The following is a 17,795-nucleotide window of genomic DNA, read 5'->3' as shown; positions in this document are numbered from 1 at the left end:
TTTGTAATCCTACCTATTTAGGAAGCTGAGATCTGATGATTGTGGTTTGAATCCAGTGTAGGCAGGAAAATTGATGAGACTCTTATCTCCAATTAACCACCAGAAAACTGGAAGTGGAGCTGTGACTCAAGCGGTAGATACTAGCTTTGAGCAAAAAAGCTCAGGAACAGTGCCCAGGCCCAGAGTTCAAGAACCAGGACTGGCATACACACAAAAAATTATGGAATGACTTGGAATCTCAGACCACTCCTGGAGACTTCTCCCTCCCCCAAGATGGTTCTTTGATAGGAATGTGAAAATAGCTAAGGCTATTCTTAACCAGGCAAAGCCAAAGTAAATGGCAGAAATAAAAAAAGTTATCTATAACTGGTTCTATTATTGGTTCTAAAAATTATCTGTTACTGACTGACCGGCACCCCTCACTCCCAGGACATGGAAGCTCAGTCTCCAGCAAATATTCATCATTTATCTTAGGGGCAAATAAAATCAGAACTGGAATCCAGCCAGGTGCTAGTGGCTCATGCCTGTAAGCCTAGCTACTCAGGAGGCTGAGATCTGAGGATCACAGTTTGAAGCTAGCCCAGGCAAAGAAGTCTGTGAAACTCCTATCTCCAATAAAGTTCCAAAAATGCTGGAAGTGCGGCTGTGGCTCAGGTGGTAGAGCACTAGCTTTGAGCCAAAAAAGCTCAGGGAGAGTGCCCAAGCCCTAAGTTCAAGCCAGGACAGGCACAAACAAATAGAATTTACTGGAGTTATTAGGGACAGTGTACAGTTCCTAAGTGTCCAGAGAGGGAATGTGGTTTGGAGATCATACAGCCAGAACAACATCCAAAACCACATCTCACAGGGCTCGCTTTGTTCTCCCTTGCCCAGAATCTACAGCTTGCACCATGGACACTGATGCTGCCCTGCTCCACTGCTGGAAATCCCCGTTAATGGGCTTACTGAGGTGGCAACATTTTTTAATCTCTAATTCCCAATTCAAAAAATCTCGTTTGTAGCTCCACTGGGCCAACTCTAAGAAGGATACAGACGACCCCAGCTTGGCCACAAGAAGTGAGGAAACAAGACCTGGTATGGAGAAAAAGAAGCAGTACTCACAAAGGCAGGATACATGGAACAGAGAGTTGATCAAAGATGCCAAAAAGTCAGAATGGAAAGCCTGTGCTAGATATATTCAGATCCAAATGCCTTGAAAATTTATATGTATATATGTATATGTGTGTATGATGATATATGTATATATATGATATGCATACATTATATATATATATGTCATGTACACACATATATGTATAGCCCCAGTGGCTAATCCTAGCTACTCAGGAGGCTGAGATCTGGTCAGCCTCGACCAAAAAGTTTACTATATTCCATCTCCAAAACATAACCAACAAAAAGCAGGACTGGAGGTACAGCCCAGTAGAGAACCATCAGGAACAGAAGTAGAAGCCACTGCACCTCCTACCCAAGTGCACTCTTGGAAGAATCTCTTACTATTATGATATAAAGGACAGAGGCCAGTGCTTCAACAGTACCTGTGCTTTCATGTGTGCATGCATGTGTGCATGCGTGCATGCACACACACGCACGCGCATGTACACACACACACACACACACACAATTAGGACCCTAATTTTAAAAACAAAGCCTTGCTGGGAATTATTAGGCCCTGTAAATCCTTCTAACTCCCATATCATCTGCCAGGACCTCTCCTCTCCAGGCAACCAAGACTACAGCAGTCTTTACATTGATGGGAATACTTTTTTTTCATTTGTTTTACAATCTGTGTTCACATCCTTAAGTCATTTTATTTCAGTTCATTCCTTTGAGGTGGTTTTCCATGACTCATCAAAATGAGGTTCCATATAAATTTTCCAGAATGTTTCATGTCTAGTAAGCAAATAATTTAATTGATAGGTAACAAAAGCTTACCTTTCCTTGGATGACACAGCTTTACAAACAATAGTTATTTTCTTACAATTAGAACAAGAATGATCGATAGCCACATGTTTATTGAAGCACTAGCTAAGCTTTCATTTACAAGCCAGTATTTTGGGAGGGAAAAAAATCACATAAAACAGTATTTTCAAATGTTATACAATCTACATAAACATTAAACTTGCAGGATTTACAAATTAATATTCTGGGCAGACAGATAAATTATACATCATTTCGCAAATCCAATCTACAGACTTAAAAAAATTCATACAGCCATAATGCAAGATAGTCTCTCTTTACAATCTACCTATATACATAGTTTTTCCCACCACACAGGATGAGAATTCTCATCACAGCTACCTAGGTTTGCAAACATAGTATATTCAAAATATATTTAGCAGCATATAAAAAATTAGAGGAAAGGGAAAAGAACTACTATTAAATTAACAAAAAGAAATTAAAAAGTGATAATAGAAACAACTCCATAAGAAAATAGATCAAAGTGTCTTTCTGTTAGAACATCAAAAATGTATACTGATACAGAACATCGGCCCAGTGCTAAGAAAAACAACAATTTTACAGTAGTTTAGTCCTGAGCACAGTATGTATTGTGAGATATATATATATATATATATATATCACAATTACAAACTTTTATCAAGACAAGTAAATGCCAACATTTAAAACAAACAGTTAAATATTCTTTGTTAGTAGATCAAAGTCAATTCCACTTTATGAGAAATCCATAATATTCTCCTTACTTTATCTTTTTTTTTCCCACTGCATTAAAAGAGCTTTGAAATTTGGGAACCCTCCAAGGCTGATAGGAATGCTTGACAAACAGACTACAATTTTACTAATGCTTCCAATACAGTTAAATATGTAAATCACATGAACAGACTACAGGAAGGAGTTAACAGGTAGATGTACTCTATCCCAGGGGTGTTTTCTGACTATTGTCAAAGTTGATACCTCATGATTCCAATAATTTAAAGGTGCCTTTTTATAGCTAGGCACAAAAATGCAGCCACAATAAAAGTGCGAATCAAGCAATAGATTGATAGCAAGATACATATGTATCAGTGGATACAAAATTAAGCACACAGGATAGCACACAATTTCACTAGAATATCATATATCTTCAACATTTGGATTCAGATATATTTTCCAGTTCATCCCATTCTTAAACTTTTGCAGGACATTTTAAATAAAGAACCCAGAGCATTATCACAGCATTCAGTGTATGACTTATCTTCAGGTTTAATTACTAGAAGTCTCTTCTCCCAGATCTCCTGGATCAGATATTTGGCCATCTTGCAAATTTCGAGCCTTCCAAATCCTCACTGTTCGGTCACTACAAGAAATTTAACATGGACACATGAACAGAAAGGTAAAGAAGCAGCTTTGCCTTTAATAAAATCAGGCTTAAAATAGACATCATCACATAAGAATAACAAACGTGGGTTTACAATGTCAGAATAGCAGTTAATATGATTGGCTTATGTGGCATGTGTACTCTAACTATTTTAAGTTGAATTCACTCTAACCTACATTAGAAGTAAGGGACATAATACCTTTATTAAAAAAACGATTTTTTGAGACAGGGTCCTGCTATCTTTCCCAGGCTGGCCTAAAAATCTCAGCTCAAGCTATCCTCCTGCCTCAGTCTCCCAAGTAGTTGTAATTATAATGTCTTTTTTTTATTGATAGGGTAGCCCTGATCATAAGATAACTGACAGATCTGGGCACTGTAGTCCTACCTACTCAAGAGGCTGAGATCTGAGGATCATGTTTTGAAGCCAGCCAGGCAGAAAAAAACCCTTTGATCTTTTTTTTTTTTTTTTTTTGGATCCGGTTGTGGGGCCTGAACTCTGGGCCTGGGCGCTGTCCCTCAGCTCTTCAGCTCAAGGCTAGCACCTACCTCTTGAGCCACAGCACACTTCTGGCTTTTTCTGCTTATGTGGTGCTGAGGAATCGAACCCAGGGCCTCATGCATGCAAGGCAAGCGCTCTACTACTGAGCCAACTTCCCAGCCCCCTTAGATCTATTTAACTTGCCAAAAGCCAGAAGTAGAGATTTGGCTCAAGTGGTAGAGCACCAGCCTTGAATTAAAAAGCCAAGTGAGAGGGTGAATTCCTGAGTTCAAGCCCCACTTCTGGTCACAATAAATAAATAAATACTTTAAATAAACAGCAGAAATAAGATTTGAGTTATGGCATTCTAGCCCCAGAGTCACACCTCATCACATCAGACCTGAACTTGAAAGTTTAGAAAACATGCGATCTGACACAGGGTGGGAAGTCTCCAAGCTCAACAGCCCACATGAAGCTCAGAAACCCAGTTTGGGATATCTTGTTTTTAAGGTGACTGTACTGTTAGTAGATACAGCAGATTGACTTACATTAAGTTAGTCCTACTGTAACAAACATACAGTTTCAAGACAGTTCAGAAGGCTATGCATGACTATGAAGCCTCAGAAAAGGGAACCCAAGAAAGTCAACTCTGGAACAGCTCTGGCCTCTACTGGAAGCAATTTGTGTGTATGTGTGCAAGTCCTGGGACTTGAACTAGGGGCCTACACATTGTCCCTGAGCTGCTTTTGCTCGTTTACTGCTCTACCACTTGAGCCACAGCTCCACTTCTGATGTTTTGCTGGTTAATTAGAGAAGAATCTAAGAAATTATCTTCCTAAAATAGCTTTGAACCACAATTCTCCTATCTCATCCTGGGTAGCTAGGGTAAGTTACATACAGGCCTGGCACCTAGCTAAGTCTGCATCTGTTTTGCTTACTTCTTTATGCCCAAGAGTCTGTAGTAGTGCCTAGCACGTAAGAGATACACTATGAACATACAAATAAATGCAAAAATCAATCAATTCAGTCACATTCAGGAGAAAGGAAAAAATTACCATTATTACTTACATGTTAAAGAGAAGCAAAAACACAGATTTTTTAAAAAAATAATTCTTTCTTGGCCAGGTATATTGGCACAAGCCTATAATCTCAGCTACACAGAAAGTAAAGATTTAAAGAACTTCCATTCCAAGCTAGCACAGGCCAAGAGACAGCAAAAACTCATCTCAATAAAAAATTAGGCATGGAGGTTAACAACTATAATAGTAACTTGTCAGAGGGTGAAGGTAGAAAGATTGCAGTACAGGGCTGGCCCCAGGCAGAAGCAGAAGACTCTATCTAAAACATAAACTAAAACAAAACTGTAAATAAAACACAAAAAAAGAGGAGCCAGGAGTATGGCTCAAGCAGTATAGCCTGAATTCAAACCCCAGCATCCTAAAAAAAAGAAAAAGTTCTAACTATGAAGATTAGCAAAAGCTCTGCCTGCTACAAACAAAAATCCTTAGAAACTAGTCATCTGTGAATTATTTTTTAAAAAATTAAAATCACCAGCTGGCACCCGCGTCTCCTGGGTGTAATCCTAGTTCCTCAGGAGGCTGAGATCTGAGGATTAAGGTTCAAAGCCAACCCAAAGAGGAAAGTCCATGAGATTTTATCTCCAATTAAACACCAGAAAGATGGAAGTGGAGCTGTAGCTAAAGTGGTAGAGCCTTGAGCAAAAGAGCTCAGGGACAGCGCCCAGGCCCTGATTTCAAGCCCAGGACTGGCACAAAAAAAAATAAATAAATAAAATCACCAAGGAAAGATCTAGCAGCCATTTGTATTACAAACAGAATATTAACACCCAAGCAACACTACAGTCATGTAATGGAAAACCTCGATTCAATGCTTACATAAAAATAATATAAATTAGGAGCTGAGTATGGCAGTGTGTGCCTATAACTGCACCTGGGAAGATGAAACAGGAGGGTCACAAGTTCGAGGCCACTCTAAGCAACAGAGCCCGACCTCGTCTCTAAATAAACCAATACAACAGACGGTTTAAGTCTGCAGAACATCTTACAACAGACGGTTTAAGTCTGCAGAACAGTCTCTCATGTGCAATGTTTTTAGACATTCACAGCCTTTAGTGCTGCTTAAATCTGAAGACAAGCAACCAATACAGTGCAAACGTCCCCTGGAAAGACTTACTCCGCGGCCGTAAATATATGGGTAGAATTCACACAGATGGCATTGATGGGGCTGTCATGACCCTTCATCTCCCCCACTGGCACGAATGTATCCATGTTCCAGAGCTTCACAATGCCCCCTCTGCAGCCGCTGAGCAGCACCGGGTGGGCTGGTACCACGCCCAGGGCGCAGACCCAATCCTTGTGTGCATTTGGAACTTGCTGAGAGAAAAGACAGAAGAATCAACAGCTGCAGTGCAACCTGCCCCATACTGACTTTAAAAAAAAAAAAATAGCGCACGTAATTACAAATACTTCAGATGATGAAGTTTAATGACTGGTTTGTAGAATAGCCCAATAAGTATTAAAGTTTATTTTCTACATGATCATTCAGCCCTCTAAAGCAATGAATCTGTGATTTGCTCCTTGATTTGATTCACTAATTTTATTACTATTAAAGGCTGCTAATGTTAATAAGCTATAAAATCGAATGCCCTCTTAAAGCCTAGCTACTCAAGAGGCTGGGATTTGAAGACTGATTTTTGAAGACAGCTTGGCCAGGAAACTCCCATGAGATGCAGATGCTTATCTCTAATCAACCACCAAAAAAGCTTGAAGGAGAGCTGGGGCTCAAGGAGTAGTTGGCTTTGAGCAACAAAGCTGTAGTACCAGGAGGAGAGGGGAGGGGAGGTAAAAGAAGGGGAGGGGTGGGGAGGGGAAAGAAAGGGAGGGGAGGGGAGGGGAGAAGAAAACCTCCACTGCTCTATTCCAGGGATGGTTGTATTTAATAAACACAGGCATGGAGCAATTTCAGTTGTTTCAGTTCTTACTCTTGTCTTTTCCTGTCTAGCAGGTATTAAGTGCTGAATGTTAATTCTTGAAATTAGTAACTCTTGTGGTTGATAATAAAGCATTCTTTAAGAACAAGTCATAATTCAAGTTGTCCTTACACAATGAAGATCTACATAAAGCCTCTTTTAGATCTTGAGTCAATCAGGAAAAAAAAATTTAATTCATATTCCAGTCATGTGGCTTGAACTCAGGATCTGGGCACTGTCCCTGAGCTTTTATGCTCAAGGCTAGTGCTTTACCACTTGAGCCACAGCTCCACTTCTGGTTTTCTGGTGGTTAACTGGAGGTAAGTTTCTCAGACTTTCCTGCCCAGGCTGGCTTCAAACTGTCATCCTCCCATCTCAGCCTCCTGAGTAGTTAATATTACAGGCTTGAGCCACCACGTTCCCCACAACTGATTGCTTTGGAAATATAAGGTCCATATCATGAAAAGATTTGGCATTACCTGAAGCAGATCTTTTTGAGCAAGGTCCCACTTCTTGATCCCATTGTCTCTGGACCCACTGAACAAGTTGTCCCCTTGAATGGTGAGGGCTTCTATGCCGTCATAATGAGGGGGCTCAAAATTGTGCGTGGGGTTCACAGTTCCCAGAGCCCCTTCGGTTACATCAAACATCTACAAGAGCAGCACGCAAATTTAGTAACTTTCCACTCAACATCTATAAGTACATATTCAAAGAAGCACAAACACATATACATACACACACACATTAATCAGACATAGTTATGTTTTGCTACAATACTTCACTAATCCTCAAATGAACACAGAGAATGAAGCTGAGCCTTGTTTCATGCTGTAACATGTTCGTATGTTTGCAGGCTTTTTAAGCTAAGCCTATATACTCCAAATTCTATTCGCCTACCACTCAATAGGCAAATGGAGTCCACAACTTGTAATGCATACTTTGATGTAATGGTCCTTGGAGCCGGTGATGATGAGATCCTGACCACTGGAAATCTGGTCCACAGTAAGACACATAACAGTCCCGAGATGGCCTGTTAGCTTTCCGGTAGACTGAAACCTTTGGAAGGAAAGAAAAAATGATTTTGTTTTGAAAATGTTTCTTAGCATGATAGAGTTAAACCTCAACAAAACTAATCTATAGTCTTTCATAAACCTGTGAAGCTGTTGACTAATTTTTTCTTGTTTCTTCCTCTTTTTTTTTTAGTGTGTGTTGGTACTGAGGCTTAAACTCAAGACCTGGGTGCTACCCCTTAGCTATTCTGCTTAAGGCTGCAAAACAGTCCATGAGATAGCCAGGAGAAGGAGGCTGAGATCTGAGGATTGCAGTTCAAAGACAAACCTGGGCCAGGAAAATTTGTAAGATTTTTTTTAATCACCAATTAACCACCAGAAAACTGGAAGCAGAGCTATGGCTCAAAGTGGTAGAGCACTAGCCTTGAGAAAAAACAAACAAACAAAAAAAAAAAAACCACTCAAAGACAGCACCCAGGACCCGATTTCAAGCCCCACAACCAACTAGAACAACAAAAAAGTCTATGAGACACTTAGCCCCACTCAACTATCCAAAAGCCAGAAGTGGAGCTAAGGCTCAAGTAATATAGTGTCAGAAAAGAAAAAAAAAAAAAGAAAAGGTTAAGCAAGAATGTGAGGCTCTACTGGGGTTCTACTCCCACCACTGGCTCAAAAAAGAAATTAAAAAAAGGAGAAGGAAGAAGAAAAGAAGTAAGGAGGAGGAAATGAAGATGACATCCTTACCTCTTTCTTACTTCCCAATTAAATTGTCTATTTCTAATACACTATTTCAGGACTGTAATTTCTCTCTCATCTATTTATCTATAAATTATGTTTCTACTTCCTCAGTTATGCTTTACAATGTATACTACACAAGTTTTTCCGAAGTTTTTCAAATAGATATTCACTGATTTAGCACAGACAAGTTCCTTGTGAGAAGCGCACTGTAGTATCTGAACTCACCTTCCTGAGCAGCTAAGATTACAAAACTTCACATTTCATGGGAAATGAAAATCAAGTTTACAATTCAACTTACCGTATTTTCTTTCTGACTACTTCTTCTTCTCAATTCTTCACAATTTATATAGATCTCTTTTTTCTGTGTCTGTGTACTCAAGGCCTGGGTGCTGTCCCTTTAGGTTTTTTGCTCAAGACTAGAGTTCTACCACTTGAGCAAGAGTTCTACTTCTGGCTTTTTGTGGTGAGCTGAATATAAGAATCTCACAGACTCTCCTGCCAGGGCTGTATTTGAACTGCAATTCTTAGATGTCACCCTGGAGAGTAGCTAAGATTACAGGTATGAGCCTCCAGTGCCCAATTCCACAATTTATATATATCTCATAACAAAATTTAAAAAACTCTTTATGAGGAGTTATGCTCTATAAAGTTATTAATTTTATAAACTTTCAAGTAAAGAATGTTTAAATTATTTGACATAAATGATTCTTCCAAATGTACCAGTAAATGTGGACGAAGATTTTCATCTCTTTCTAATAAAAAACACCATTTTCAGACAAGGGTTAAGAGACCATAAAATAATTCTGTCTCTCCTCCATTCACTTTTTGGCTTCATTAAGGAAAATATAACGGGAAAGAAGACTGGTGAGTATGTGGATGAAGATGAAGGGGACATTCAGGGGTAGTGTGTTGACATTCAGTTGCTGGTGGCTCACACTTGTAATCCTAGCTACCCAGGAGGCTAAGTTCTGAGGATCACAGTTTGAAGCCAGTCTGGGCAGAAAAGTTGTGAGGTTTTTATCTCCAATTAACCACCCAAAAGCTGGAAGTAGAGCTATGGCTCAAGTGGTAAAGCAAAAAAGCCAAATGAGAGCATAAGGCCCTGAGTTCAAGTCCCAGTACATGTCCACAAAAATAGATACGTTTGATAGTGCCTCCTCTGATTATAAAAATTAAATTTTATAAGCATAACTAGGAAGCATTACATTTTCTCAAATGCCTACCTTTTCAGATCCCACATTCTGACAGCATTTCCAGAAGCTGCATAGAGGAAGGTGCCGGTTGGGTTCAGTGCAATTTGATTGATTTGGTTTTCTCCAGAAGGAATGGCCACTGTCCGGCTGGTACTTGCAGAACAAGCATCTCCAAGAGTAACCTGACCTGAAGATCTTAACAAATGCAAAACAAAACAAAAAGATATTACATTTTCAGATATAAGTTTAGCTCACCTCTTCCTGAATTCCTAGGAGACAGGCTCTAGAAACTTTGTCTTTTTATTTGCATATGTACAGTGCCGAGCCTCCCACCCATCAGGCAGAACGTAAGGTGAATAAATAAATATATGATGGATTACACAGTTTAAAACTCAGTGTATGTCTAATATAATACTAGAAATTTCAGGCTTTTAATAAGAGATGATTAAAATATTGTTCAGAAAAGTCAGACATCAATGATAAATACACAGCAAATGATAGAAAGGTAATCCATTTTGTGGCAGTTTCAAGAAGCCCAGAAGGCCTAGAATATTCCTTTTGAATATAGATTTCCTCCCTGCCCCACTTTGGTGGGGCAGAGAAGGGGCTTGAATTCAAGGCCGCCAGCTCTCATTTGGCTGTTCAGCTCAAGGCTGGCAATAGACCACTTGAGCCACAATTCCACATTTTTGTCTGGGCTGGCTTTGAAACATAATCTTTAGATCTCAGCCCCCTAAGTAGCTACTATTACAGGCATGAGCCACTACAGCCTGTTGTCATAGATTTCCTCTGGGAATTACAGACATTAGGGACTTTTGTAATAATTTGCCATTTTTTTTCCTTCAGCCCAATTACAAATGATATATCTACTATGCACTAAAGCTACTATACACTAAAGACTTAAAACACTTTGATTTCCTTAGGTAAGTTCTAGATGGTAATTTTTTGAAACATTTTCCCTTTTAAACTCTGAAATAATAATTAAGCCAATCTTTTCAAATTTGATGTAATTCCATTAGATTGGTAAAATTCTAACATAGGATATAATATCCTTTCCCTACAAAATTTCCCTATAGAAAATTACTGATAGTTCTCAAATAATAAATCAGTACTGAAAAATGATTAGCCTATTTTACTTCTACTCTATCAATAAGTAAATATGAAACTTTTCAACATTTCCTTCTTTCCTGTAAACAATTATGGAGTTCTTGATCTCAAGGCAGAATGAATTATTATCTGTTTATGTTGTTTGTTTTGTTTGCCGGTTGTAGGGCTTGAACTCCGGGCTTGAGCACTGCCCCTAAGCTTCTTTTGTTCAAGGCTAGCACTCGACCACTTGAGCCACAGTGCCAATTCAGGCTTTTTCTGCATAGTTTATTGGAGATAAGAGCCTCACAGACTTTTGTGCCTTCAAACATCAATCCTCAGATCTCAGTGTGCTAAGTAGACCCACATTTCATTCTGTTGGGCAATTTTCTTTTCTCCTTATATTCTCCCTGTGCTTTTATGGTGAAGATTTTAACATCCTCTACGGAGTAGAGAAGTATTTTAAAAATATAAAACTAAGCCAGGTTCTGGTGGCTCACACCTGTAATCCTAGCTTCTCAGGGGGTTGAGATCTGAGAAGTAAGGTTTGAAGTCATCATTGGCAGGAAAGCCTTTGACATTCTATCTCCAATTAACCACCCCAAAAAGCCAGAAGTGGAGCTGTGGCTCAAGTGGTAAAGCACAATCCTTGAACAAAAAAGCTCAGAGATGGTGCCAAAGGCCCTGATTCCAAGCCCTAGGATGGGCACCAAAATAAGCAAACAAAAACAAAACAAACCCACTAAAATGTAAACATAGCATATAATTCCTTCTATTTCATAAGAAGAGAAGTAGTTGACTCTTATGCTATTTGTTTTCTTAATTACTTACGTTAGTGTTCGAACACACTTCGCTGAATCTCTGATATCCCACACCTTAATATAAGATGTTGACACGGTAAAGACCAAGCTGGTGTAATTACAGTATTTCACAGACACTACGTTGTTGGGATGGCTGCCCAGCGACATGATCTCCTGCCCTGTCACTAGATTCCATACTTTACAAGTACGATCTGCAACAGACAGAAATGGAGACAAATGGTTAATACAGTTCTATTGACAGTCAAAACTATTTAAACCATTTCTCTTTCATGAGAAAAAAAAAACAGGAAAGAATAAAGAATAAAATAATTATCCAGTTCATCCCTGGCCTACTACAGCAGGTTCAGAGGTATGAGAGATGACAGTCTGGGGTGTCTATGTATTATGTGGTATTTTTAAGTAATTATGTAAAATTTTGAACTAGGTGCCTGTGGCTTACGCCTGTAATCCTAACTACTCAGGAAGCCGAGATCTGAAGGTTGCAGTTTAAAGCCAGCCTCAGCAGGAAAGTCCATGAGACTCTTCACTTTAATTACCCAGCAAAAAGCTGGAAATGGAGCTGTGGCTCAAGTGGTAGAGCCTTAGCCTTGAGCAAAAAAGCTCAGAAGCAGCACCTAGACACTAAGTTCAAGCCCTGGACAGACACAAAAGCAAGCAAACAAACAAATAAATTGAAATAGTCATATCAAAAGGGTCTTGATTTAAATGGCTCAATTTTAAATGGTTATCTTATATCAGTCTCTTCAAAACTACTGTTTGGTCATATTCCTATAGCCTTGACACACTAATCCAACTGGTAAACACCTTTCCTTTTCAGTGGAATGGTAGATTTTACTTTTATTCTGAGTCAAAATAGAAACAAAAAATTATTCTATTTTTTTTCTTTTTTTAGTTTTTTTGGGTCCAGTCATGGGGCCTGAACCCTGGGCCTGGGCGCTGTCCTTTAGCTATTCAGCTCAAGGCTAGCGCTCTATCACTTGAGCCACAGCACCACTTCTGGCTTTTTTCTTTTTGCCTATATGGTGCTGAGGAATCGAACCCAGAGCCTCAGGCATGCAAGGCAAGCGCTCTACCACTGAGCCACCTTCCCAGCCCCTATTCTATTTTTTTTTTCTGACATGTTGACTATCCTGGAGAGAACAATTTAAGTTGAATTATTAGATAAGTATATTTTCGCACAACAGATTTTTTTGACTGAGGAGTTTCCATTGGAATTTTAATTGGGATATTTACCAATATTTTCAATTTGTGTGCACGTGCACAACACACATGTGTGCCCCTGCCAATACCAAAGCACTGCCCCTTAGCTTTAGTCCCTCAAGGTTGGCATTCTACCAGTTAAACCACACCTCTACTCCAGCTTTTTTTCTGGCTAATGGGAGATAAGAGTCTCATAGACTTTTCTGTCTGGGCTCATTTCAAACCTTGATCCTCAGATCTCAGCCTTCTTAGTAGCTAGGATTAGAGGTGTGAGCCAATAAGTATCATCAAATCTTTTTCTTAAACTTTTAAACTCTTGGTCTGGTATGCTCCAAAGCAGGTATTTCAAAAGGAGTAAAAGAGTACAAGTGGAAATGTTTCTCCAGTTTTCTTACTTACCAGTTATATCAACCCACACTATTTAATCTCTTAAACACTAAGTTCCTCTACCTGTGACAAAAGAAGGCAACAGGTTCCATGGGTACTGGGTACTGGGTACTACAACAGTTCTCACAGATAGAGTTGGGAGAAGTAAATGAGATATACAGTGCTGTGTCACTTCTGGTACATGCATCAAACATGGCGGCTGCCAGTGTCCTTTTCTTTTCTTTTCTACTGCACTGTGTATTTTAATGGCCTGTTTTAGATCTATGTACTGGTATGCATTACAAAAAGCCCAGAATTCTGCATATACTAGGTGCCTTCTTACTGAATGGAGATGCAATCTCTGGATCATAATACAATGTATTTATAAAGGGGCTGTCCTTTCTCCCCAGTAGTGTAGTGATTTGATATAATTTAGGAGTTCAACCAACTGGTCAGCTTTCTTACTGGAGATAAATAGTTGCACTTAAAAACAAAAACCAACCAACTGACCAAACAAACAAACAAACAAAAAAACAGGACTTTTGAGCAGGGCCCTGGTGGCTCACACTTGTAATCCTAGTTATTCAGGAGGCTGAGATCTGAGGATTACAGTTCAAAGCTAGCCTGGGTAGCAAGTCTGTGAGACTCCGATCTCCAATTAACCACCAGAAAATCAGAAGTGGTTCTGTGGCTCAAGTGGTAGAACAGTAACCTTGAACACAAAGAGGCTCAGGGACATTGCCCAGGCCCTGTGCAAGCCCTAAGAGTGACCAAAAAAAAAAAAAAGTCTGCTGAAAACTTAGCCATTAAAATAAACCAAACACCTATTAGATATCCACATTAGAGAACAACTGGCACCTTTTGATCCAGTGAAGAGAAGGTCATTGGTAGAATCCACACAGAGCACAGCTTTGGTGTGTCCTTCTGCGATGTGCACACACTGAAGTGGAGAGGCCCGAATTCCTTTGGAAGCAGGAAATGGGTTGATTATGCCCCTAAGGTATGGAAAAAGAAACAAGCAAAGGTTCACTTCCACAGCTCTAGGGTGAGACCAGGTTGAATTATTGCCCTCATTTTATAAAACCTTTATTAGCAGGGACCAGTAGCTCATGCCTGTAATCCTAACTACTCAGGAAGCTGAGATCTGAGGGTCACTGTTAATCTAGACGGTCTCTGGTGTGCAATTAATCTTTCACTAGTCATAAAGACAAAGGTAAGGTGTTACGTGGACTGAAAAACATATCAGTGAAACACACCAAAAAATTCATTTACTTTATATACCTATCTAGTGCTAAAATAATCATTGGATAAAATTTAAACAAAACATTTAAGTCAAAGATAGAACTGAATCCCACAAATAGAAAAAAAGATCAAAAGTATTCTAAATTGTAAAACCTAATGGGGCTGTATCTGTTGAACACAAACCGGAGGAGTTAATAACTTATAGTCCTCTGTCTACTGATATAGTCGATGGTTTATTGGTTCAGTGGAAGCAAACGTTTCAGGAGGATATGCTGGGCATACTGCACTGTGCCTAGGCCACATGTGGAACAGAGCTTAGTCTGAGATGCCACATTTTAAGACCATGGAGAAACTAGAGCCCTTCTAAAGCAAGAGAAGCAAAAGAAAAGACTTAATGGTTTCAGGAGCAATTGGTGAAACTAGAACTATTAAGCTGACCAAAGCACACACATCAGAGACAGGAGGACACAACAGCATCATTAAAGGGCTGAACATGCCAGGGGCCAGTGGCTCACGCCTGTAATCCTAGCTGCTCAGGAGGCTGAGAGCTGAGAATGGTAGTTCAAAGCAAGCCAGGGCAGGCCATGAAACTCTTATTTCCAGTAAACTACTCAGAAAAAAACTAGAAGTGGTGCTGTATGGCTCAAGTGGTAGAGTGCTAGCCTTGAATTAAAAAAAAAAAAAAGGTCAGGGATAGAGCACAGGCCCAGAGTTCAAGCCCCAGAACCAGAAAAAAAAGGGGAGGGGGGGAGACTTAATATTAAGCTGGGCTCTTGTGGCTCATGCCTAAAATCCTAGCTACTTAAGAGGCTGACATTGGAGGATCCTAGTTCAAGCCAGCTCCAGGAAGAAACTCCATGAGACTTATCTCTAATTAACCACCAAGAAGTCAGACGTGGAATGGTGGTTCAAGTGGTACAGTGCCAGCCTTGAGCAGAAATCTAAGGGATGATTGGTGGCCAGGCCCTAAGGCTAAGCTCAGGACTAGCACACATGCACACAAATGAAGGCTGACTTTATTTATTTATTTTATCCATTGTCAGGCCTGAGCCCTCAGCCTGGGCGCTGTCCCTCAGCTCTTCATCTCAAGGCTAGTGCTCTACCACTTGAGCCACAGTGCCACTTCTGATTTTTCTGCTTATATGGTGCTGAGGAATCAAACCCAGGGCCTCATGCATGCAAGGCAAGCACTCTACCACTGAGCCACCTTCCCAGCCCAAGGCTGAATATTTTTAAATATAGTATCCCACTCTAAAAGTGGGATACTGGAGAGAATGAGGCTGGAGGATCTGAGTTCTTGGCCAGCTTAGACAAAGTTAGCAAGACTCTATTTCTAAAACAAAATAAAAGGATTGTAGTTGTGGCCAAGTGGTAGAGCATGTGCTTAGCATATGCAAGGCCGTGGGTTTCATCTCCAGCATGTTAAAAAAAAATTAATTTTTAAAAAATAGCTGGGCATGACTATAATCTTAGATACTTAGGGGCCTGACATCTAGAAAATCATGATCCAAATCTCTCCCCAACAGAAAAGTCTGAGAGAGTCCACTCCAAAATAACGAGGGAAAAATGCGCTGAGTTAGCTCAAGAGATAAAGCATCAGCTCAGCAAGTAAACTGGGCAGATATGAGACTCTGAGTTCAAACTTCAGTACAAGGAAAGAAGGAAGGAAGGAAGGAAGGGAGGGAGGGAGGGAGGGAAGGAAGGAAGGAAGAAGGGAGGAAGGGAGGGAGGGAAGGAAGGAAGGAAGGAAGGAGAGAAAGAAAGAGAGAGAAAGACTAAGAAAGAAAGAAAGAAGGGAGGGAGGGAAGAAGGGAGGGAGGAAGGGAGGGAAGGAAGGAAGGAAGGAAGGGAGGAAGGAAGGAAGGAAGGAAAGAAGGAAGGAAGGAAGGAAGGGAGGGAGGGAGGGAGGGAGGGAGGGAGGGAGGGAAGGAAGGAAGGAAGAAGGGAGGAAGGGAGGGAGGGAAGGAAGGAGGGAGGGAAAGAAGGAAGGGGAGGGAGGGAGGGAGGAGAGAGAAGGAGAAGAGAGGAGAGTAGAGGAAGAGAAGGGAGAGGAAGGAAGGGGAAAAGAGGAAAGAAGGGAAAGGCGGGAAGAGATATAGGAAGGGGAGTAGAGGGGAAAAGAAGGTAGGGAAGGGGAAGAGGAAGAGGAAGAGAAGGTGGGGGAAATTTCCTCAAAAATCTGAATTTGCCATGTTGAAGTTCTATTAATATGTGGTTCATAAATGTGAATTAATGTCATTATATTTACAAGCATACCTTCAAATACTGGAAAGGCACTATTCTAATGAAGTGTAGGCTCTTGTTACTTTTCAAGCAGCAAATATATATGTATATATATATGAAATGTGTGTATGGACTATATACATATGGAATGTGTGTGCGTGTATACATATATATATACACACACATATACATACACATACATGGATGGATAATGAACGTTTATGTTAGAAGTATAGGCACTGTTTTTGATATGTATTTAATGACAGAAGTCATCCTAAGGGAGGGAAAAAACTAAACCACACCTTTAGTTATAAAATACTATGTTTCTAAAGCATCCAGGACATCTCTTTTTGGGGGGATTCATTCACATTCTGAAACATAAACATAAACTTGGAGATGGTTTCTTCAAATTAAGTTTAAATCATGAAAATTTGTACAACAGCTCTGATGTGAAGGGGAGGAAAATACTTTTTTTTTTTCCCATGCAAACCAGTCAAGTCTTGTAATACTGTGAGGCGAATGTGATAACCACTACACTACTGAAACCCCTCTTAAGTCTTGTAATACTGTGAACAAGATTAATCTCCCCTTCCCCTGTCTACCTTGCGGAATATCTGCTGATGACAAGGAAAATGTCTATAAAGCAGGTGAACCAATGGGAAGGGAGAGAAGACAAAAGGACGGATAGAACCATGAGTGTCAGAGAAAGAGAAAGACCTGCCCTCAAACTAACATGAGACGATGTAAAGGTATTTTGGTTTGGTTTGGTTTGGTTTGGTGCCTGGGGCTAACCTCAAGTTCTGGGTGCAGTACCTGAGCCTGCGCTCTACCACCTGAACCACAACTCCACTGCCAGCTTTTTAGTGGTTAATCAGAGATAATTGATTGGGTCTGAATGTAAATCCTCAGATTTCAGACTTTTGAGTAGCTAGGATTACAGGTGTGAGCCACTGGTGCCTGGCTTTTCCCATTTAAATTGCTCAACTAATGAGAAGAAAAAAAAAATACCATCTACCTCCCCAAGTTTGAAGCAATGAAAATACTGAAATCACTGCGAAGGAAACTCCCTTCTCACCAGTATTCATAAAACTTGATGGCTTTTAAAGAACATATTTAGATTAGAGACAGAACAAACA

General features: G+C 40.1%; 1 protein-coding gene across 1 annotated transcript in view; it reads right to left on the bottom strand.

Annotated features, from left to right (window-relative positions):
- Positions 1-1,994: 1,994 nt before the first annotated feature.
- Positions 1,995-17,795, bottom strand: part of Kif21a (kinesin family member 21A) — a 144,727-nt gene continuing 128,926 nt past the window's right edge. The window contains exons 29-35 of the mRNA XM_013033483.1: positions 14,053-14,189; positions 11,639-11,819; positions 9,752-9,916; positions 7,719-7,836; positions 7,260-7,430; positions 5,985-6,184; positions 1,995-3,292 (exon numbers count right to left, since the gene is read on the bottom strand). Of these exons, the coding sequence (XP_012888937.1) occupies positions 3,199-3,292; positions 5,985-6,184; positions 7,260-7,430; positions 7,719-7,836; positions 9,752-9,916; positions 11,639-11,819; positions 14,053-14,189 (1,066 nt within the window). The 3' untranslated portion in view covers positions 1,995-3,198. The remainder of the gene's footprint in view (positions 3,293-5,984; positions 6,185-7,259; positions 7,431-7,718; positions 7,837-9,751; positions 9,917-11,638; positions 11,820-14,052; positions 14,190-17,795) is intronic.

This window comes from Dipodomys ordii, unplaced genomic scaffold (assembly GCF_000151885.1).
Source record: "Dipodomys ordii isolate 6190 unplaced genomic scaffold, Dord_2.0 Scaffold170, whole genome shotgun sequence".
Taxonomy (NCBI): Eukaryota; Metazoa; Chordata; class Mammalia; order Rodentia; family Heteromyidae; genus Dipodomys; species Dipodomys ordii.
This window is presented reverse-complemented; position numbering and strand designations above follow the sequence as displayed.